This window comes from Larimichthys crocea, unplaced genomic scaffold (genome assembly GCF_000972845.2).
Source record: "Larimichthys crocea isolate SSNF unplaced genomic scaffold, L_crocea_2.0 scaffold97, whole genome shotgun sequence".
In the NCBI taxonomy this organism is placed as follows: domain Eukaryota; kingdom Metazoa; phylum Chordata; class Actinopteri; family Sciaenidae; genus Larimichthys; species Larimichthys crocea.
In genome coordinates, this window is record NW_020861315.1 from 1,006,859 (window position 1) to 1,024,124 (window position 17,266).

At 40.3% G+C, this 17,266-nt stretch overlaps 1 protein-coding gene across 2 annotated transcripts in view; it reads right to left on the bottom strand.

The window, feature by feature from the left end:
• The window catches only part of LOC104919629 (cadherin-4), a 220,216-nt gene that overhangs the window by 49,961 nt on the left and 152,989 nt on the right, over positions 1 to 17,266 (bottom strand). For both annotated transcript variants that reach the window (XM_019271354.2, XM_019271353.2), the window contains exon 5: positions 8,685 to 8,882. In XM_019271354.2, coding sequence (XP_019126899.2) covers positions 8,685 to 8,882 — 198 coding nt within the window. The remainder of the gene's footprint in view (positions 1 to 8,684; positions 8,883 to 17,266) is intronic.

Sequence of the window (17,266 nt, forward strand, 5' to 3'; positions counted from 1 at the left end):
TCCTTCATCCTACTGATCCACAGGGTCGCAGAGGCCAACCTCCAGGGGACCAGACAGAGGCTGTTTGTTAAGCTGTTATTTATCTCCTTCATAAAGTCCTCCTCATCTCCTATTAAAGAGCCCAGAACTGTTGCCCTTGACTCACACATAACTCTTGTGTCTTTTGGTGAGATGATTTACTGTTTAATTTAACACCAACTGAACCCAGGAGGGAGCCCGCCTGGTACTGCCTGATGTCATATCAGAGAAGAATGTGTTGGGGGGGATTTGTATGAATATGAGTGTTTATCTCTCTCTCTGTGTGTGTGTGTGTGTGTGTGTGTGTGCCGTCTAAGTGAGTGGGTGGCTGAGGCAAGTTTTTTTATTGTTTGTTACTGTAAGGCCTTAGTAGTAGCAGCTCTGTGCCTGGGTTTGCACAACAAGGCTATGTCTGGAACATTTTCTCTTGAAAAATAAACCATAGCTGACTATGGCTGATAAACATGTTTACCGGGACTTCACAGCACTAATTTCAAAATAATGAGATAATAAACAGTGAAAATTACATTTCAGTCTCACTTCCCTGAACACAGGAGAAAACAAAGGCCAAATGCTGTTGACAAATACATGAATGTAGTAACAATTTATTTCCCTCGTCAATATGAGGAGATTGTAGGAGACTCCATTTCCTGGGGCTGATAAATGTAATTACATTGATCTCACTAATTTCATTAGAGGAAAGGAAATTAAGTTTATAAGGTATTTGTTACATGCCAAGAAAGTCTACTGTACCAAGAGGGTGGTCTGGCTCTTTGGAAAACAGTGGACGAGAGACAAGATTCACAAATACACAGAAATTGAGCTGTCTAAGAATTCATAAAGCCATTCCCTTCCCAATACATGATTGTCCTCAACCATCAACTTGCGTGAGATATTAATGTGCCCTCAGGTGCTCACCTCTTCTTTTAAATATTCAAGCTTCAGGCTTTTCAGAAGACGGTCAAATTGCTTTTATGGTCGTATGTTTCATTAATGATATGACCTGTCAAAAAAGACAGGGCTGAGCATGTTCTTCCATCACAAGACTCCATTAGTAAGAGTAACAATGTAAAGCACTCTTCTTCTATCGTTTTACTCACCCATCATAACTCAGGCCTGGCTATCTAGCTTCGTCGCAGCTGTCACAAAGCAGATTATCTACCTATTTATTACCGATTTTGATGTTTTTGTGCATGAAAAAGAACAGTTAATATCTAAGATGATCAATTGTGGATAAAAGTGACATTTGACTGTTAACAAGACAAATGATGTGCAGCCATGCTGACGTCTCTCCGAGACTTTACTTAAGACCACCCTCCAACTGGTGGTGTGGCTTAGCTCTCCATATGGAGTAGTCGAGCAGAGAAGAGACCAAGAACATTGGGCTTTGAAGCCAAAGTCAGCAAGCTTCATCCTCTACAAATGACCAAAATTCATGGCAATGGCAATCCTCCTAATAGTTGTCAAGATATTTTAGTCTGGACCAAAGTCATGGACTGACCAACTGAACAACCCCATCTGACACTGCCATCCATAGAGCCACAAGGCTGGCTCTGGCATGGCTAAGAAAGAGATGCTCCGTAATTATTAAACTGTATAGTTATCCAAAAGATTTGAAATGTATTTATATATGGTTTGCTTGTGCTTGAAGAAAATTCACAGCTGGATTTTTGGAGAGAAAATACCTTTTGAGAATTATTTTCCAGGTGAAATCAAATAGAAAGCCAAGAGTTTAAAACTAGTCCAGATGTTTTACTGAGTAACACAGCGAGCAAATGAAATGCTGACATGACTGCGCTCTTCCCTCAGAGTGGGCCGAGGTCTCTGCTTACTTTTTTTCCTCCTTCTTCACACTCCACAGGAGGTCCATCCATATCAAAAAAAAAAAAAGTTTATTTCCTACTTTTCTTCCATGGCATGATAGAGTTTATGTAGCGTGTGTGTGTAGTGTTGAAGTTGTATGCCTGCCAAGAAAAGGACCTTAGCAATGCACAAGAACTTTGAAAGAAAGTCAAGACAAAACATCGGCCAGAACAAAATATGCTTGAATACATATACAACAGTGCAAATCCTGTACATTTCATGTGTTTGATAGACTTGGTGTAGCCACAAATTTCAGTGTTTTCACAGCCTGAATTTATTTAGCCCAGAAAATCAGATCTGTGCAATTCGACTTTCATAAAGTGTTCCATATGTGGTTTCCTAGTGACCAAGCTCTGGATTGGACTCTGATCCTTAAATACTCACATCCCTGCGTTTCACCATCCTGCGGTTTCTCTGGCGGACTGGGTTAAAAAAACCTAAGATGGAGTCCTGTTTTTCTGGCTTAGTTTTCTCTTCTCTTTGTTCAGGGATAAAGCAGAAATGCGACCAAACAAAACCCCAAACAATGAGCATATACAAAGGCAACAACACAGCACATGCGCTTCACTGTTCCTTTGTTTGCCGCCTGTGTAGGACAAGTAATTTCTCTCTGTGCATTTGTATGTTTGTTTGTGATTGAGTGTGTGTGTCTTTGTGAGCGTATGTCTCAGCAGGAGAGAATGGAAAAACATGAAGGGGGTAGTGCAGTGCTGATGTTGGCCGGGTGGTGGGGTGGCAGATGCCAGAAGGCTTCATTAGACTCGAGGGAAGAGGCCGCGAACAGCAGTTCTCTGGGAAGTCTATCAGACCTAAACACAAACACAGACGTGCTTCTAATCCTGGTCTAGCCTCACATTTCCCCTAGCCTTGAATTCCTTTTCTTTTTGTTGCTTTCTCTTGTTCTAACTCATACCTACCCATCTTTGCTCCCTCCTCAAATTCTCCAATGCAATCAACCCCAGCTCCAGCTCACTCCTACAGTATGTTTCTTTTTGTTCCCTCCTTTTCTTTCACGTTTTTTGTCTCTTTTTTTTTGTCTGTCTTTCTGGTGTTTTTGTTGTTGCCGTGTCTGTCAGTGAAGCGGAGCAGTCATTAATCACTGGTAAACGTACGCAGAGGAGAAAGCAGACACCTCAGGGGGCGAGTTCTCTCATTCTGCTCAGAAAATGCTTTTCTCAACGTGCTCCGTGGAGAGAGATGTAGAAATTGGAGCACAGGTGCTGTAGCGAGTACAATAAACATAACCAGATGCACTGCAACACACATCAAATCAGATACAAATGCCGGTATTTTGTGCACTGTTTAACATGCAGGCTCCCTTTTATTGGACACATTTTCTGAAGCTACTACCAGGAAATAAATGGCTACAAATCACTGATACACAATTCTTTCTCTATCAGTCAATCAAGGGTTTTACACAAGTACCCATTTATTTGGCATTATTGCTATCCCAGCTGCTGGTTCTCTCTATGTTATTCGTGTCAATATAATGTCCTGTGATTGTTAAAGGATGCAGACACACTTTATCGGAGTTTATCTGGCTTCTCCGTCTGAAGGACAGCCGGCAGACAGAAAAACTTTCTTCCGAAGAAATATTATCCAATAAAACAACAGTTAAGCTTGAAATTGAAGTCACTTTCACAACCCTTATTCCAGTTCCAGTTAAAATAAAAAGCCTTTTCTTTCAAAATAATATCTCCCTTAGACAAATACTAAAATATTATCCAAAGCAGCGGAGGTTTAAAGTGAATCAACAACAGTTTTTAAAAGAGAGAAGATGAAAAGAAGACAGCACATGATGCCATGGGTGAAAACTTAGAAGAAAAAAGATGTCGAGAAAAGAATAAAAGTTGACTATTGCTGTGAGAATCAGCCAGCGACATGCAACTTTACACATGCATATGCATTTTATAATTATTACTCTTTTGGTTTGACATTTTGGGAAATATGCTCATTCAATGTCTTGTTGAGGACTAGGTGAGTCCTCAATACCACAGATCAATACCACTCTCATATCTGTCCAATAAATATGAAGCTACTCCTAGCCAGGAAATAACTGGCCTAGCTTAACCCCCTGTTTTCAGTCCAAATGGTAAATCAGACTTTTGTCTTTGGTGCAGCTTCATATATGACAATAGTATTGATCCGCTCATTTAACTCTCGCAATAAAGTGATTTCAAAATATGCTTATTTGTCTGTTAATAGTCAGATACAGTGTGTAATAACTGAACTCACCTGCTCTCCTGCACCAGCATCCCTGACTGGCCAAAACCACATCTTTCACTCTCTCTCTGTTATTTTCCCACAGACCAGAGTCAGCGAACGGTACAATAAAACAAGCCTTTTACTGGACAAACATTTATTCATACCCCATCTGGCTCCTTGGCTAAACTGTTGTTTCATCAGGGTTTTGTTCATTTTTCTGCTGACGGCTGTTCTAATAGGGGGTTAAGGGAGTCGGCTGGTGGTGGGGGTGATGGTTATGTTGAGTCTTTATTTAGCTGAGCAGAAGAAATCAATGCCTCTCTGCCGTAGGAGAAGTGTGTGGATCAATGCAAGGTTTCAAAAAAGCCTCTGTGAAAAATCAATGTCCCTTACATGCTATTGATGGCTGTTTGGCCGCAGAAGAAAGAGAACGACAAAGAACACCTGTTTATTGTGAAAAATTACTCCCCCTACTCTTTGTTTTTGTCTTTCTGAATCTCTCCCTCTCTTTGTTTTCTCTTGTCTTGTTTTTGTGTTTCCTCATCACGGCTCTTTTTTGTTAAAACTCATGTACCACTCATAACAATCTATTCTAAGCAAAGCTCGGGGTAATGAGTTGTATTTACTCTGATACATGTGCTTTGGTAACTTTTTTGAGTAAACTGTACTAGTTGGAGTAGTTTTAATGCAGCATTTTAGTCTTTAATAATAACTGTTTTAGGTACAGCAGGAGAGGCTTCTTCCAGTGCTCGAGTGTTACTTTAAAACAGTGTGAGCAGATCACGACGCAGAGTGCGGCAAGCTCGGGCTGTGAACGCTGGTCTGAGGTCAGTACATGAGAGAACTGACAGAGAGCAGTAAATGTGTCTGTTGGTTAATGCTAGATAAGCTCAGTACTTTATAGCTTACACATTATCAACTACATTACATATTAGCAACTTTTTCCTAACATTCACTGACTCTGTGTTACTCTCCTGCCAATATAGACCAGCCACTCCATCCGGCTTTGCAGTAACCACTTTCCCACCATTCCCATTCCCTGTCAAAATCTGCCCACTTACTCACCTGCTACAATTTTTCCTGTTTAGTCTAGCAATATATATATATTATCTATATATATATATATATATATATATATATATATATATGTTCATTCTGCCATCCTGAACCACGATTTGATCATTATTTGTCTAGCCCCTTTATTGACTTTGCCTGTTCCAACTGTCTAACTGGTTTTGACCCTTGCCTGTCTTCTGAACAAAGTAAACTTTTATCTTCACCGGCTTGTCTGTGAGTCATGCTTTTGGGCTCATGTTTGCCTTCTGTCTGAGCTGTATCATCTTAGCTCATGCTTCACATATTTGAGCTAGTGAGTGTCTTTGCAACTATACTGACCATTCAACTAGGCACAGTGTTTCCTGGTGAATCTAGCAGATTATCTAATTAGGAGAAGATGGTGTGACATTTCATTACTTCTTGAACTTCACCTGAGGAAGACCTATGGGTGAAATAATGTCACTTTCACATAAAATAAAAGAAGTGTAGAAAAAGACATTAGTGCGAGATTACTATTCTATCCATCTATTATGGTATGAGGGTGCATTAGAGCACGCTGCATGGATAACCTGAACATTTGTGAAGGCACCATTAGTGCTGAACGATATATACAGGTTTTGGAGCAACGTATGACCTTCAGCAAGACAATCCCAAACCTCATTCTGCACATATTACAACGGCATGGCTCTGTGCTAAAAGAGTCCGGGTGCTAAAATGGCCTGCCTGCTGTCCCAACTTCTCACCTATTGAAAGTGTTTGAAGTATTATGAAATGCGAGATTAGTTTCCTTTTTCTTCAGTTACTCACTATTCAAGTCGTATTTTTTCAGTAGATACTTTTGTACTTAATTTCAAAAAGTAATAGTACTTTTACTGTACAGTTTTTGCTATTTTGCTAGTCCTATTCTACCTATATCTGCCTGGCTCTTGGAAGGCAAAAAAAGGGGGGAGGTTAAACTGGTTAAACTGACTAAAATTCAGTCACATAAAAGGCTGTTTGAGGTGTAAAATCAAACCACAGAGTTAAAAGATGAACACTACACCTTGATGTAGAGTGGGAGCAATCATTTCAGGCCCGCTATTAATAAAAAGCAGTCAATATAAAACCTTTCACTGAGCTCCAACACGTCTTGGCTTTAGAGCGCAATGGGAGTACAGTTCTGCCAAGACTTCACCTAAGCAGTCAACATTTCCCTCGAGCCATGTCAGGCTGCATGCTCAGAGGCCAGTCAGTAGGGCCTCCGTCCTGACATCTGCCCGATCCTGTGTTGGCCTGATCAAAGTGACAGTCCTCCAGACCTGCAGAGATGCAGGTGAGGGCTGCTGTCACCCCACCTGTCCAACTGATGGCAACTTGGTCAGGGCAGGGAGGAAAGCTGCGGGATGGTGGGGAAGGCCGCTGCCTGCATGTCACTCAGCGCTGTGCTGGATGACAGAACAGCCCATTAGGAAAGGGACTGACTTCACAGGCCATTAGGGGAGGCATCACACAGCCACAGCACACAGTGCACTGAGTAATGGCACAGTTGGAGAGAGACAGGGGAGAAGATGAGACAGAAAGACTGCGAGCTGTGTTTTGCAACATGTTTCACATAAAATTTGAAATTGTGATTAACATCTTAAATGTCAGAGACTGAAAAAAAAATATTCTGCCTGCCTGATGACATTAAAGTTCTTTGAATTTTTGCTGTTTTAATTGAGGGAAATGAAATGAAATGCTCAACAGCCTCAATTCTCAACAGAGGACATAAAAGTGGACTAAACACATAAACAATAAGCATCATCCCCATGCCATCCATTCTCTTGAGCTGTCTCCTTGTTAAAATCTCTAGTTCTCAGTATGGCCCTGCCTGCCCTCCAGTCATCATTAAAGAGAAAGACGGGAGCCTGGGAGCCCAACAGAGGCATCAGAACGCATCAATTCTCCCCTGCTCTGAACACTCCACTCTCAGCAATCCACCAGGCCCTGACGGACCTATTTACTACACAAAGTGGATTTTGTTTGGCTGCACGCTATACTTCCAAATGTTCTTTTGATACTCTCTCTCTTTCTCCACCCGCCCTATCCCTTCTGTCTCTCTCTTGTTCTGACCAGCTCATGGAATCAGCAGAAATGTCTGGCCAGTTTATGGCTGGTGTAGCACTACTGAAGGGCTCAGCAGGCTCAGATGAGACCACCACACCATGCCAGGCTGATGGGACACACTCCAGCTGTAAAAGCACTTCAACTCCAAAACAAAGACTTACAAACTCTCCCCTCTTTGACTGGATGTTTTTGTTTCTCTGTAAAAAAAAGAAAAAGGAAGAAAAAAAAAGTTTCCTTCAAGCAGCTCCCCAGGATTTTCCCTGGGGATTGGATGAAACCCAGTACCCAAACCCAAAGAACAGAAACAAAAGAAAAAAGTGCTACTTTTGCACAATTTAAGACCCAAAAGAGATAAACCGTGAGAGTTTTGTAAACAGCGAGGAAAAGCTGATGGTTAGATATTCCAGATAAAGAGAGAAGCAAAGTGGGAGCAGGGAATGAAGCAGTGGTCTCCTGGAATGATGTTGTTTGATGAATTACAGCTTGCACCACAAGCTTAGAGTCTAGAGCTTTGCTATGAGAGAGGCAAACGGCGCATTCTGTTGTGACAGAATCTCTGAATTTTAAACACTCTGCAAGCTCAAGCTTTTGCACATTTACACAAACATTTATTTATTCAGGGTTTTTTTTTTTTTCTCAGACAGGCTCGACCTCCAACCTTCAACATGTTGTGTTTATTTTTTGTGCTTATCAAAAGCAGAAATGTTTTTTGCAGAAATGAAATTTTCCAAGCTGGGAGTCAGTTGTTATTGCCACATTCTAATCATGAATGTTATATGAGGAGCGGTTCATTGGATAATGATTAAGAACCAACAGCTGAGGTGCGACTACTTGCATATTCCTACTTCTTTAGACATGGACGCAGGCTATTTTTCATTGTATTACCTCTGATATTTTTAAGTTCTTATTGGGGAATAGAGGATGAACCCCTGTCTTGCTCTTTTGGGTCTCGTAATAGCAGCTATTCATACATTCTCCTTACATCCCACAGGAGGCCCAGAGTTTTGGCTTCAGTAAAGATTCTATGACAAATTGTATTATTATAAAATAGGTACAGAAATAGTACCTTTCTGAAATGGCGTGATAAAGGAAAGAAAGGATGCATGAAGGAGCAAGAAATAATAATTCGTTTGACTGTGAACCCAATGGACCTCACACTGTGGAGAGTTTAGCTGCTTAGCTGTTTTGGAGCCCGCTCTGTGTCTGAAGAGAACATTTCTCAGGACCAAGAGGGCAGTTAAAATACCTTAAGATTTTGTGGCTGTAATTACAACAGGGGAACACAACATAATCATCTATGAGGATGTGGAGATCAAACCAGTTATGGTAATGTAGTTCTATTCTTTATCACCGTTCATCACACACCCACAATCAGCATTATCCATGAAGTGCCCTCAAGAAATCCCAGCTGTACATTCAGGAGAAATCAGCGATGCAGCCCATTTAATGTTACTTACACTGACGAGCATCTGAGGGAACGGTCCTCGAGAATTTTCTGCCACGTTGATTGGTGGGATCACCCAGTCCCTCTTCTGTCTCCGTAGACCCTTAGAGCTGTTTAGGCCGGACCCTGAGAACATGATGATAGGAGGTGGTGCTTGGAACGCCTCCTTCCTCTCTTTTCTTTCAGTGATTGTCCCCTCTTCCTTTGTGACCTTTAAGACAACACAAGGCTTTATTTAGAAGGCTGTTAATGATAACAATAACTGATGTGGTGCTCTTTTCTTATTTGTCTTAAAGCAAAAATTCACAGAACAACATTTTTCATACAGTACGCGTTGAGTGCTGTGTTGATCACCTGGCAAAACTGAGTGGCCAAGTGACTAACTAACCATTGGGTACATGTTGCTGCAATCTACACTCTCTAATCTTATTATAGCTCGAAATAGAGGAAACTGTTAGCGAGCTAACTAACTAATCATCACTAATTATAAACACTTGATAATCAAATTTATATGCTAATATTGTTACAAGCCCATTTAATTTATTTATAGTATTTTCTTCATATATATGTTTGTTCGCTGGTGAAGAAGTGTGTAATTCAGGGAACTACTGCCATGGTTTCTATGGTTGCCTCGGTCAGTGGTTGTCTTGGTTGCAGGTTGAAAAAAAACCTCAACCATTATCAGCTCTGATGGTACACCATCTCTTTGCTGTCTGAAAGCATAACACCAATTTCATGTAAATGTATTATAACAATAACTGTAATGAGTGTGTAAGGCAGCTCTCTGGCCCGTCAGTCTTCATCATAAAAAGCATTTTGTGCAATCCTTTGCTGCGTGTGCAACACACCTGCATGTATCTGTTATTTGTTTTTGTAACCTATAATATTTCATCATCATCCTGTTCCCTGATGTTGCTGTGGAAACATGGATTCACTCACACACTAATTCACTGTGTCATTCCTTCATTCACTCACTCACTCAATTACCTACTTGCTGTCTAATCCACTTACTAACTCACTAACAATTAGTCTTTCTGCACCAAAGCGGCATTTAGGAAGCTTCACAACTAGAATAAAGATCATTCACACACCTACTTGTATTTCATCTCCATCATTTTAACTGTATATTATATGTGACAATTAAATTCGATTGAATACTTTGCATGTAGAGTAAAAATGATACTATGTATTGGGGTATGACTTTTTCTTTTTTTCTTCATATTTTGGCTCTCATAAAGCCAATTGATGAACTCCTTATGAATCCCTATAAATAGTAATAATAACAAACAACAAAAAAGACAAAGAGTAAATAGACGATTTATTGTGTGCAATGACACTAGAAGATGAAATATGGCAGTCAGGAGATTTATCACAGAGAGAAAATATAGACTACATAAAAATTACAAGCTTATATACTTGATGTAAAAAAGTGTTCTGTTTTATCAATTTACAAAATTCTTCCCTATTTACCACTTCTGCATGATTGCAGTAATAAAACCACTTAACAGCATAAATCGATTGTCTGTGAGGTGCCATATAAGCAACAAACACAATGTCTTAAATGATGCGGACATCTTATCTAGTTATTTGTGTCATCATGCATCAGGCCTGAGCAGGACACAGCTGTAAAGTGCGAGCGCACAGATTTAAAGTCTCTTGGGTGTGTGTATATATGTGCATATATGTGAAAGAGACCATAAACTATAGGCTTTGTCATTTACACCGGGTGTAAAAAGTCTATTAACACAGAGCATGTCTGAGGTAGGATTTACAGCCTCTTTCAGTAGACAGTGACGGCTGAGTCACAGACACGAGCTTCAATCATACAATATACTCCCGTCATGCACTCCCCTCGCACACTCCCTGCAGGTAGAGAGAAATGACCACCACAAACCTGTCTTTTTGAAAGATGCTCAATAAGGAACTTGAAAGGAGCCCATTTTCAATCTCCTCATGAACATTAACTCACCCATGAGTCAGAAGAGCTACATCAAATGCTGAAGCTATCAGGCATATCGCCTATTTAAATTAATGTCCTCGTGTGGAAATACTGCAAAACACATGAAGGTGAACTGCAGAGATTCTGCTTCATTACGGATGCTTCCAGAGTGGATACAAACAAACAAAAGTAATTGAAAATACAGTGAGAGAGCTTTAATTGTGTTCCCCAGGGCTGGTTAAGGCATCCGAGTGCCATAATCAGATATGTTGCATCTTATGCTCAAGTACATAACATGCAATGCCTGTCAAGGTTACACTGGGTCCACCATCTCAAGGCTTTCATTATAAATACCAGATGTTTGGTAGCCTAGGAGCTATATAGATTGTTGCATGTAAGTGATCTACATGTTGTATTAAATTGACAACCCAGATAGTTCTACAGTAACTTTACCAACATATTTCAGGGTCACAAGCCGGTGAAAACACGTCAAGAATTCAGTCACAAACATCATTGCTGAAGCTATGCATTACTTGTTCTCAATCATGTTCCCTTGAGCTATCCCTTGCTCCTGTGCTCCCTCCTGCCCGTCTCCTGCAGTGTTATTGTTTTTCTCTGTCTCTCCTCCCAGTCAGTGGGTCCTGACAGCTTGTCTCAATAACAGTGATTCCTCCAGCGCAGGGCTGTGTTAGGCTGATGGTGCACCAGCAGGTAAAACACCAACACGGAGCTTCACCTTCCAAACACTCCTAACACCAGGCCCCCAACAAATTCCCATCTCATGTCTTTGTCATGTCTACTCCAGGGGCACAAATGAAGAGAATATTTTCACTTATTATTTTATTCATCCATTCAATCAACCTTTACTTCTTGGTAATGTAGAGATAGTAGTTTAGACAGACATTAAAATGTATAAAACTTGAAATATCAGAATAGAAACTGAGAAAGTCATAAAAAGGGCATCAAACCAGCATGAAATCAAATTTTAAAACAGCATTAATGAATCAAGTCAATGTCAAGTCAAGTTAATGATCCACACATTGTTTAAATCTAACAGTTGCAGGTAGTGGACAAGTGGTAGACTCAATTAAAATTTTAAAATCTGCCAAGAAAATCTCAAAATTTCTGCTGCAGCAACCGAGCCACGGGTGAAAAAACATAGCTGTAAGAAAAGAAAAGAAAAAAACTTTAAAGATTTTTTGCTATTCTATCCATAGTCTATCAAGACACCTAGAAGTAGAATTTTTTAAAAATTGTGAGAACTATTGTGTGTTTAATTTTAAACACGTGCTATAAGACAATAGTTCGGTCTAGTTAAGGCCTCTTGTCTTGTAGCCTGTGTTATTTGATTATGTGCAAGTGTGATGCAAGACTTCAGATATGTTCACACAGAAAGTGAAGCTAATTATGAGATTTCATAAAAAGTCATTTCACAGATGCAAAGTGATAAATATTCTAAAGAAAATGCCGCAATCTCTGTAGGAAGAAACACCCGGAGTCAAACCAGATTTTTGAGCTGTTTACTGGCAGGAGGAGAGTTTGAAGTTCATTATTTAAACTTTTGGCATTAATAAGTAGATTAATTTTTTCTCTCACTTCTCAACCTGTTTGCAGCAGTAAGCAGTGGAGGTGCTGACCACTATTGGGTGCTGTAATTATTCTCTCTTCGTCCACATCGACTTCTGACTGGAGGGGGAAACGTACTTCATTTCATGAACGCACAGCGAGTAGAGGGGAAAAATAAGGGAGACTGGAGGGCAGTAACAGAAAGAACCAGGCTCTCTAGTGAGTGCTGAGTTCCATCAGAACCAAGTTAGCATGGCATAGCCTAGATCGATCCGAACTCCATTTAGAAAACAGCATTTTAAAAGTTGTTACTTGTTGTTTCTTCAACAGATCTGGGCTCATACCGCTCCAGATAAATTATTTGTGTTACTTGCACGGGTAACGGGAATACACACAAGTAATCCTGCAGTCAAACTCGCGTGAGTAATGAGGTGAAAATTTGCAACATAGCATTGCAGATAACATAACATATAGTCCCAGAATACTGCAATTTCAGTACCATAAAAAAAAGAAGAATGCAGGCAGAGACTGGTTAATATATCTACAGTATATGCATGTACATATGTGCCTATGTGTGTGGGGGAGGATGTTCGTGTCAGAGTACAAGAAGATCTGGGCTTTTAAATTCTAGAGCATAAGAGAAATCGGTTCAATCACCATACATTTACATATAATGAGGCTAGTGTTTTTAATACGTCTTCAAATGTTTTATTTTATATTACTTCTGTGTGATATGTAGCCTTACAGTTCCTCCCCAGCAGTTGACATTTGAGAATAAAAATAAAATACAACACAGGAGCAAGCTACAGCATTGGAAGATGGGAATGGCTTCTGGCACATATTGAAAGTTGAGGGTCCTGTACAATGCAGTCTATAAAAATGTTTTCTCTTTGTCTCCCACTGTTTGTTCTTGCCTGGTCAAGATCCCTCAGAGGGTTGGTTTGTATCTGCCAGCAGAAATAATGCTTTCAAGGCTGACTTCATTAGATGGACGCCCAGGAGAAAAGCTTTTAAGGCTGCTTTAAAGGAAATGTGTCAAGCAACGCGGCATATGGTGTGTATGTGTTTGCGTGGGTGTATAGGGATGTGGGGTGTGGAGGGGCATGGGCTAAGGTGTCATGTTTAGTTTCATCAACCAAGGGCTACATTTCAGACATCATGTACTGTGCAACCCAGAGCGCTTCAGTAACAGTGCAGAAGAAGAGACCCAGGTAAAAAAGACCAATTTCTTTTTTTTCTGGAATCAAATTGAGTGGTGAAAAAAAATTGGTTACAATTGAAATGTCGTGCTTTTTTGGCCACTTCAGATGCAATGAAAACAAGCTTATCTATTTACACATCGTGCAGACACAAAGCAATATTACTAGTCATTAATAGTTGTGTTTATGTGTTGATAATTTGATGATTAATGAATGCAAATACAGCATTCATTCTCGTTTTAGCCCTGGTTTGGTCTCCACCGATTTCGAAGGGAAACCGGGGGCCGGCCAGCTGCGTAGTGTAAAGTCTGTTCATCTGTGATTTATATATATATATATATTTTTGACAGAAACAGCTCCCTGTGTCTGGAAACAATGCTGATGAGAACAGCCAGACTGAACGAAAACAATCAGTTATGAAACACTTCAATGCTCCGTAGACCTTAGGGGAAATCCAGAGCTGTATAATTCTCTTTGAGTTTGTCACTATGAGCAACAATCTTTTACATACACTTAGTGGTTTGATTCATTGTGAATATAAACATATTTGTAGAGCATCTTTAAATATATTAACAGTAACAAACTATACTGACTGTATAGAAACTCTATGAGAAGTTGTTTTTTTTTATGATGAGATAGTTTTGACAACTACTATTTTTAGGTCAAAGGTCAAGAATGAACTTTCATTCTCAAATGTTAATTTAACTGTTTTGTTATTGTTAAGTTGTTAAAGCAAAAAAAAACAAAAAAAAAAAAAACAATAAGATTTAAGACAATGTGTTAAAAGTAAACTATGTACAAATATGACAAATATATGGCAATACCAGCAAAATACTGTTCAGAAAGTTAAAACTGTTTCCAGTTATTAGTGGAGGGAAAGAAGCAAGTCCTCTTTTCCCCACTAGGGAAGCTATAACCCTTGAAACAGACAAAACATTCATATTCATGAAGCTAAGCAGCTTGCTTTCATGCTCACGGCCCAAAAAGCACTCTATCCAACTCGTCTTGCACTGTGTTATCAGTCTATATGAGAGACTAGCCATCCAAACACATGTTTCTATATCCCATGTTCACTGCGCTGTGTGACAAGTTCACTGAGACATGCACATGATCTTCTGCATTGAGCCCATATTCAGGAGACCAACGTCTGCCAAGCGCAACATGCCTGTGTGCGCAAACATGGTTTGTCAGCAGAGCGGGTTGAAACAGATGTGAGCAGGGTCTGGACAAATGTATTCTTTTTCTTCAGAGAGGGAAAGGCTTAGTGGGGTTGACTGCAGGGGATGGTTACCCCACATCCCACCAGTGAGGTGAGGGGAGGCAGAGGTGGAGCGAGACATGTTTGGGATGGAACGAGGGGGATGAGGAGAAGGGTTGTCAGATGTGACCCCCCTCTCCTCCCCCTGCTGAAATAAGTCATGCTCCAGATCCTTTTATCTACACATGCTAACAGGTACTAGTGAGTTCCCTGAGGAGAAATGTGGAGAGAAAAAGATGAGGAGAAAAAAAACAGAGAAAGAGACACAGGGAGATGGTGCCCATCACTGCTGCAAACGGCTTAAGTGGGCTTTTCTCGAGGTGTGGTGTAATTCTGATCAAACCCTGTATCTCCGAATTCACTCTTTCTTATTCACACTCGCACAGAAAGAGAGAAAGTAAAGGAAAGTGATGAAATTGATAAAAAAAAAAAGGTTTAGCAGAGATGTCTGCACAGTTTTTCAAACTATTATGAAAGATTAAGGATAAGGAGCAGAAGAAAACTGAAGTCAGATATCAGAAGTTTTAATGACTGCTTTATAGATTCCAGAGATTTAAAGGGTGTGTTATTTCCCTGGATCCAGCACAGAGGGCAGCGTGCACTTTTTGACAGCCCTGCACTTAGCACAGATAAAACCGATACTGTGGGCTCCAAACACAAGACACTTTATGCCCTTAACAAAGACAGCAATGAAAATAAAATTTAACGCAACATTAGCATAATTCACACTTGATCCGACTTAACCTAATCTCTTACCAAAGAAAAAGAGCACAAATAAATAACGTTCTTGCACACATACCAGACACACGCTTATGCACACTGACGCTATGTGAACCGGAGTCACTGAGTGTGAAATGGATGCGGCCCCCCAGCCCTGGTGCCATCAGCCTTAGCCAGCTGGCGATGGTCCCAGCTTTTCCCCTCCATGCCACTGCCTCCCAAAAACCCTGCACGCTTTGATATCAGCCAGCCCCTGGCTACCCAGACATCTGGAAGTTATTATTCAACAGAGCACGCCACAAAGCACCATTTCCATAATGAAACATCACATTTTGCTTCAGCGCCTTGCTTTCCGCTCCTGCTCTCACTGCAAACATGTTCGTTGCAACATGTAGAGTATTTCTGACCTCTGACCCAGTCTAGCCCTCCAATTGTTTGTCTGTTCATGGCTTCTCAGGACGTCACTCACTGGAAATCGAAGTAGAATATCCAGTCGTTTGACCTTTACTATAATACTGTGGTCACACCATCCTAACTAGTGAAAAGTTTGAAGCAGCATGAGCTACTAAAGTGTGAGAACGAAGGCCGAACCTATTCAGAGCCAGAACAGCATACTCATCCTACACCCACTCCCACTAATAGATCCTTTGTTGGCTGATGTCCTGCTTTGCCTCTCTATTTGTCTCTATGATTCTAAGACTGACTTTGTGCCATCTCTTCTGCTTTCTGGCCATGCAAAGAAAATCCAGATGAAAGCAATTTATTTTCTTCTTCTTCTTCTTCTTCTTCTTTTAATTTTCTTTTAAATGGTTTTATGTGCTTGCTCTGAAAATCTGAATTCTCAGTCAGACATCTTCAATCATTTAAACTAACCTTGCTGGCATCAGATACATTTTGTAGTGATTTTATTTTCATCTTTTGCTTACACACTCAACTAAAGTTCACGGTTTATTACAGGTTCAGATTAACCCAGTACCCAAAGTGATAGAAGTACAATTGAACTGGGATGCAGCCACCACCCATTACCCTCAACTGGAATAAATAACTAAAGCAAATAAAATATTTCTTTAGTCCAAAAATCAGCATCTTAAGACTTTGTCGTTAATAATTAGATGAATGGGTGTTAATTATTTCTGCAACAACAGATATTTTGGCCACTTTGGGGCAACAAAAGCAGGCTGTCAACAAAATCCAACATTAACTCTCCTTTATGCTCTGCTTTATCCTCCACTAACTCATGAGAGAAATATCTGGCCCTTTAGCTGCTATATACTCCACTATGTCCACTTGTTAACTTGTTTGCTGGTGCCGGGCAGGTAGTGTACAATTGGTTTTTAAAACTTTATTTTTTGCTGAAAACAGCATCCGAAAATAGCCAAAGGCAATACTATGAGAGCAGTGAATCAAAACATTACAAAATCAAAAGCTTAAAGAAGCTATAAAGGTCTGTACAGCTGACAGGAACTGCCAGGTTAAGGGTTGAATGTTGTCAATTACTTTCATGCAGTGGTTTAAGCAGCTACAAAATTTTAGCTGGTTTCTATGGCTAGTAACTGACAAGTGGTTTCTACTGAGAACCAAGTTTTCCTATCAAGATTTAGTGGATCATTGTCAGTCATTATGTCTCCTAAGTGATACATCTGTCTCAGCTAGATTTGATCTTGTCAGTAACTTACTGACCCATCTCCTGCATTAGATGTCTAGAATTGCACAACACAGGCCCCTAATCATGTGTGTTGTCGTTACCTAATCTGATTAACACTGGTGTTGATAGTGACTATCAGATCTTACCTTGTGGTTTTGTAGCTATGGGGACGGATGAGCTCAGGCTGCACAGTCCTCGCCTGACCTCTGACAGCTTTTAAATAGAGGAGGAACAGTCAAGGACCCCTGGGCTACCCAAGGCACAGAAT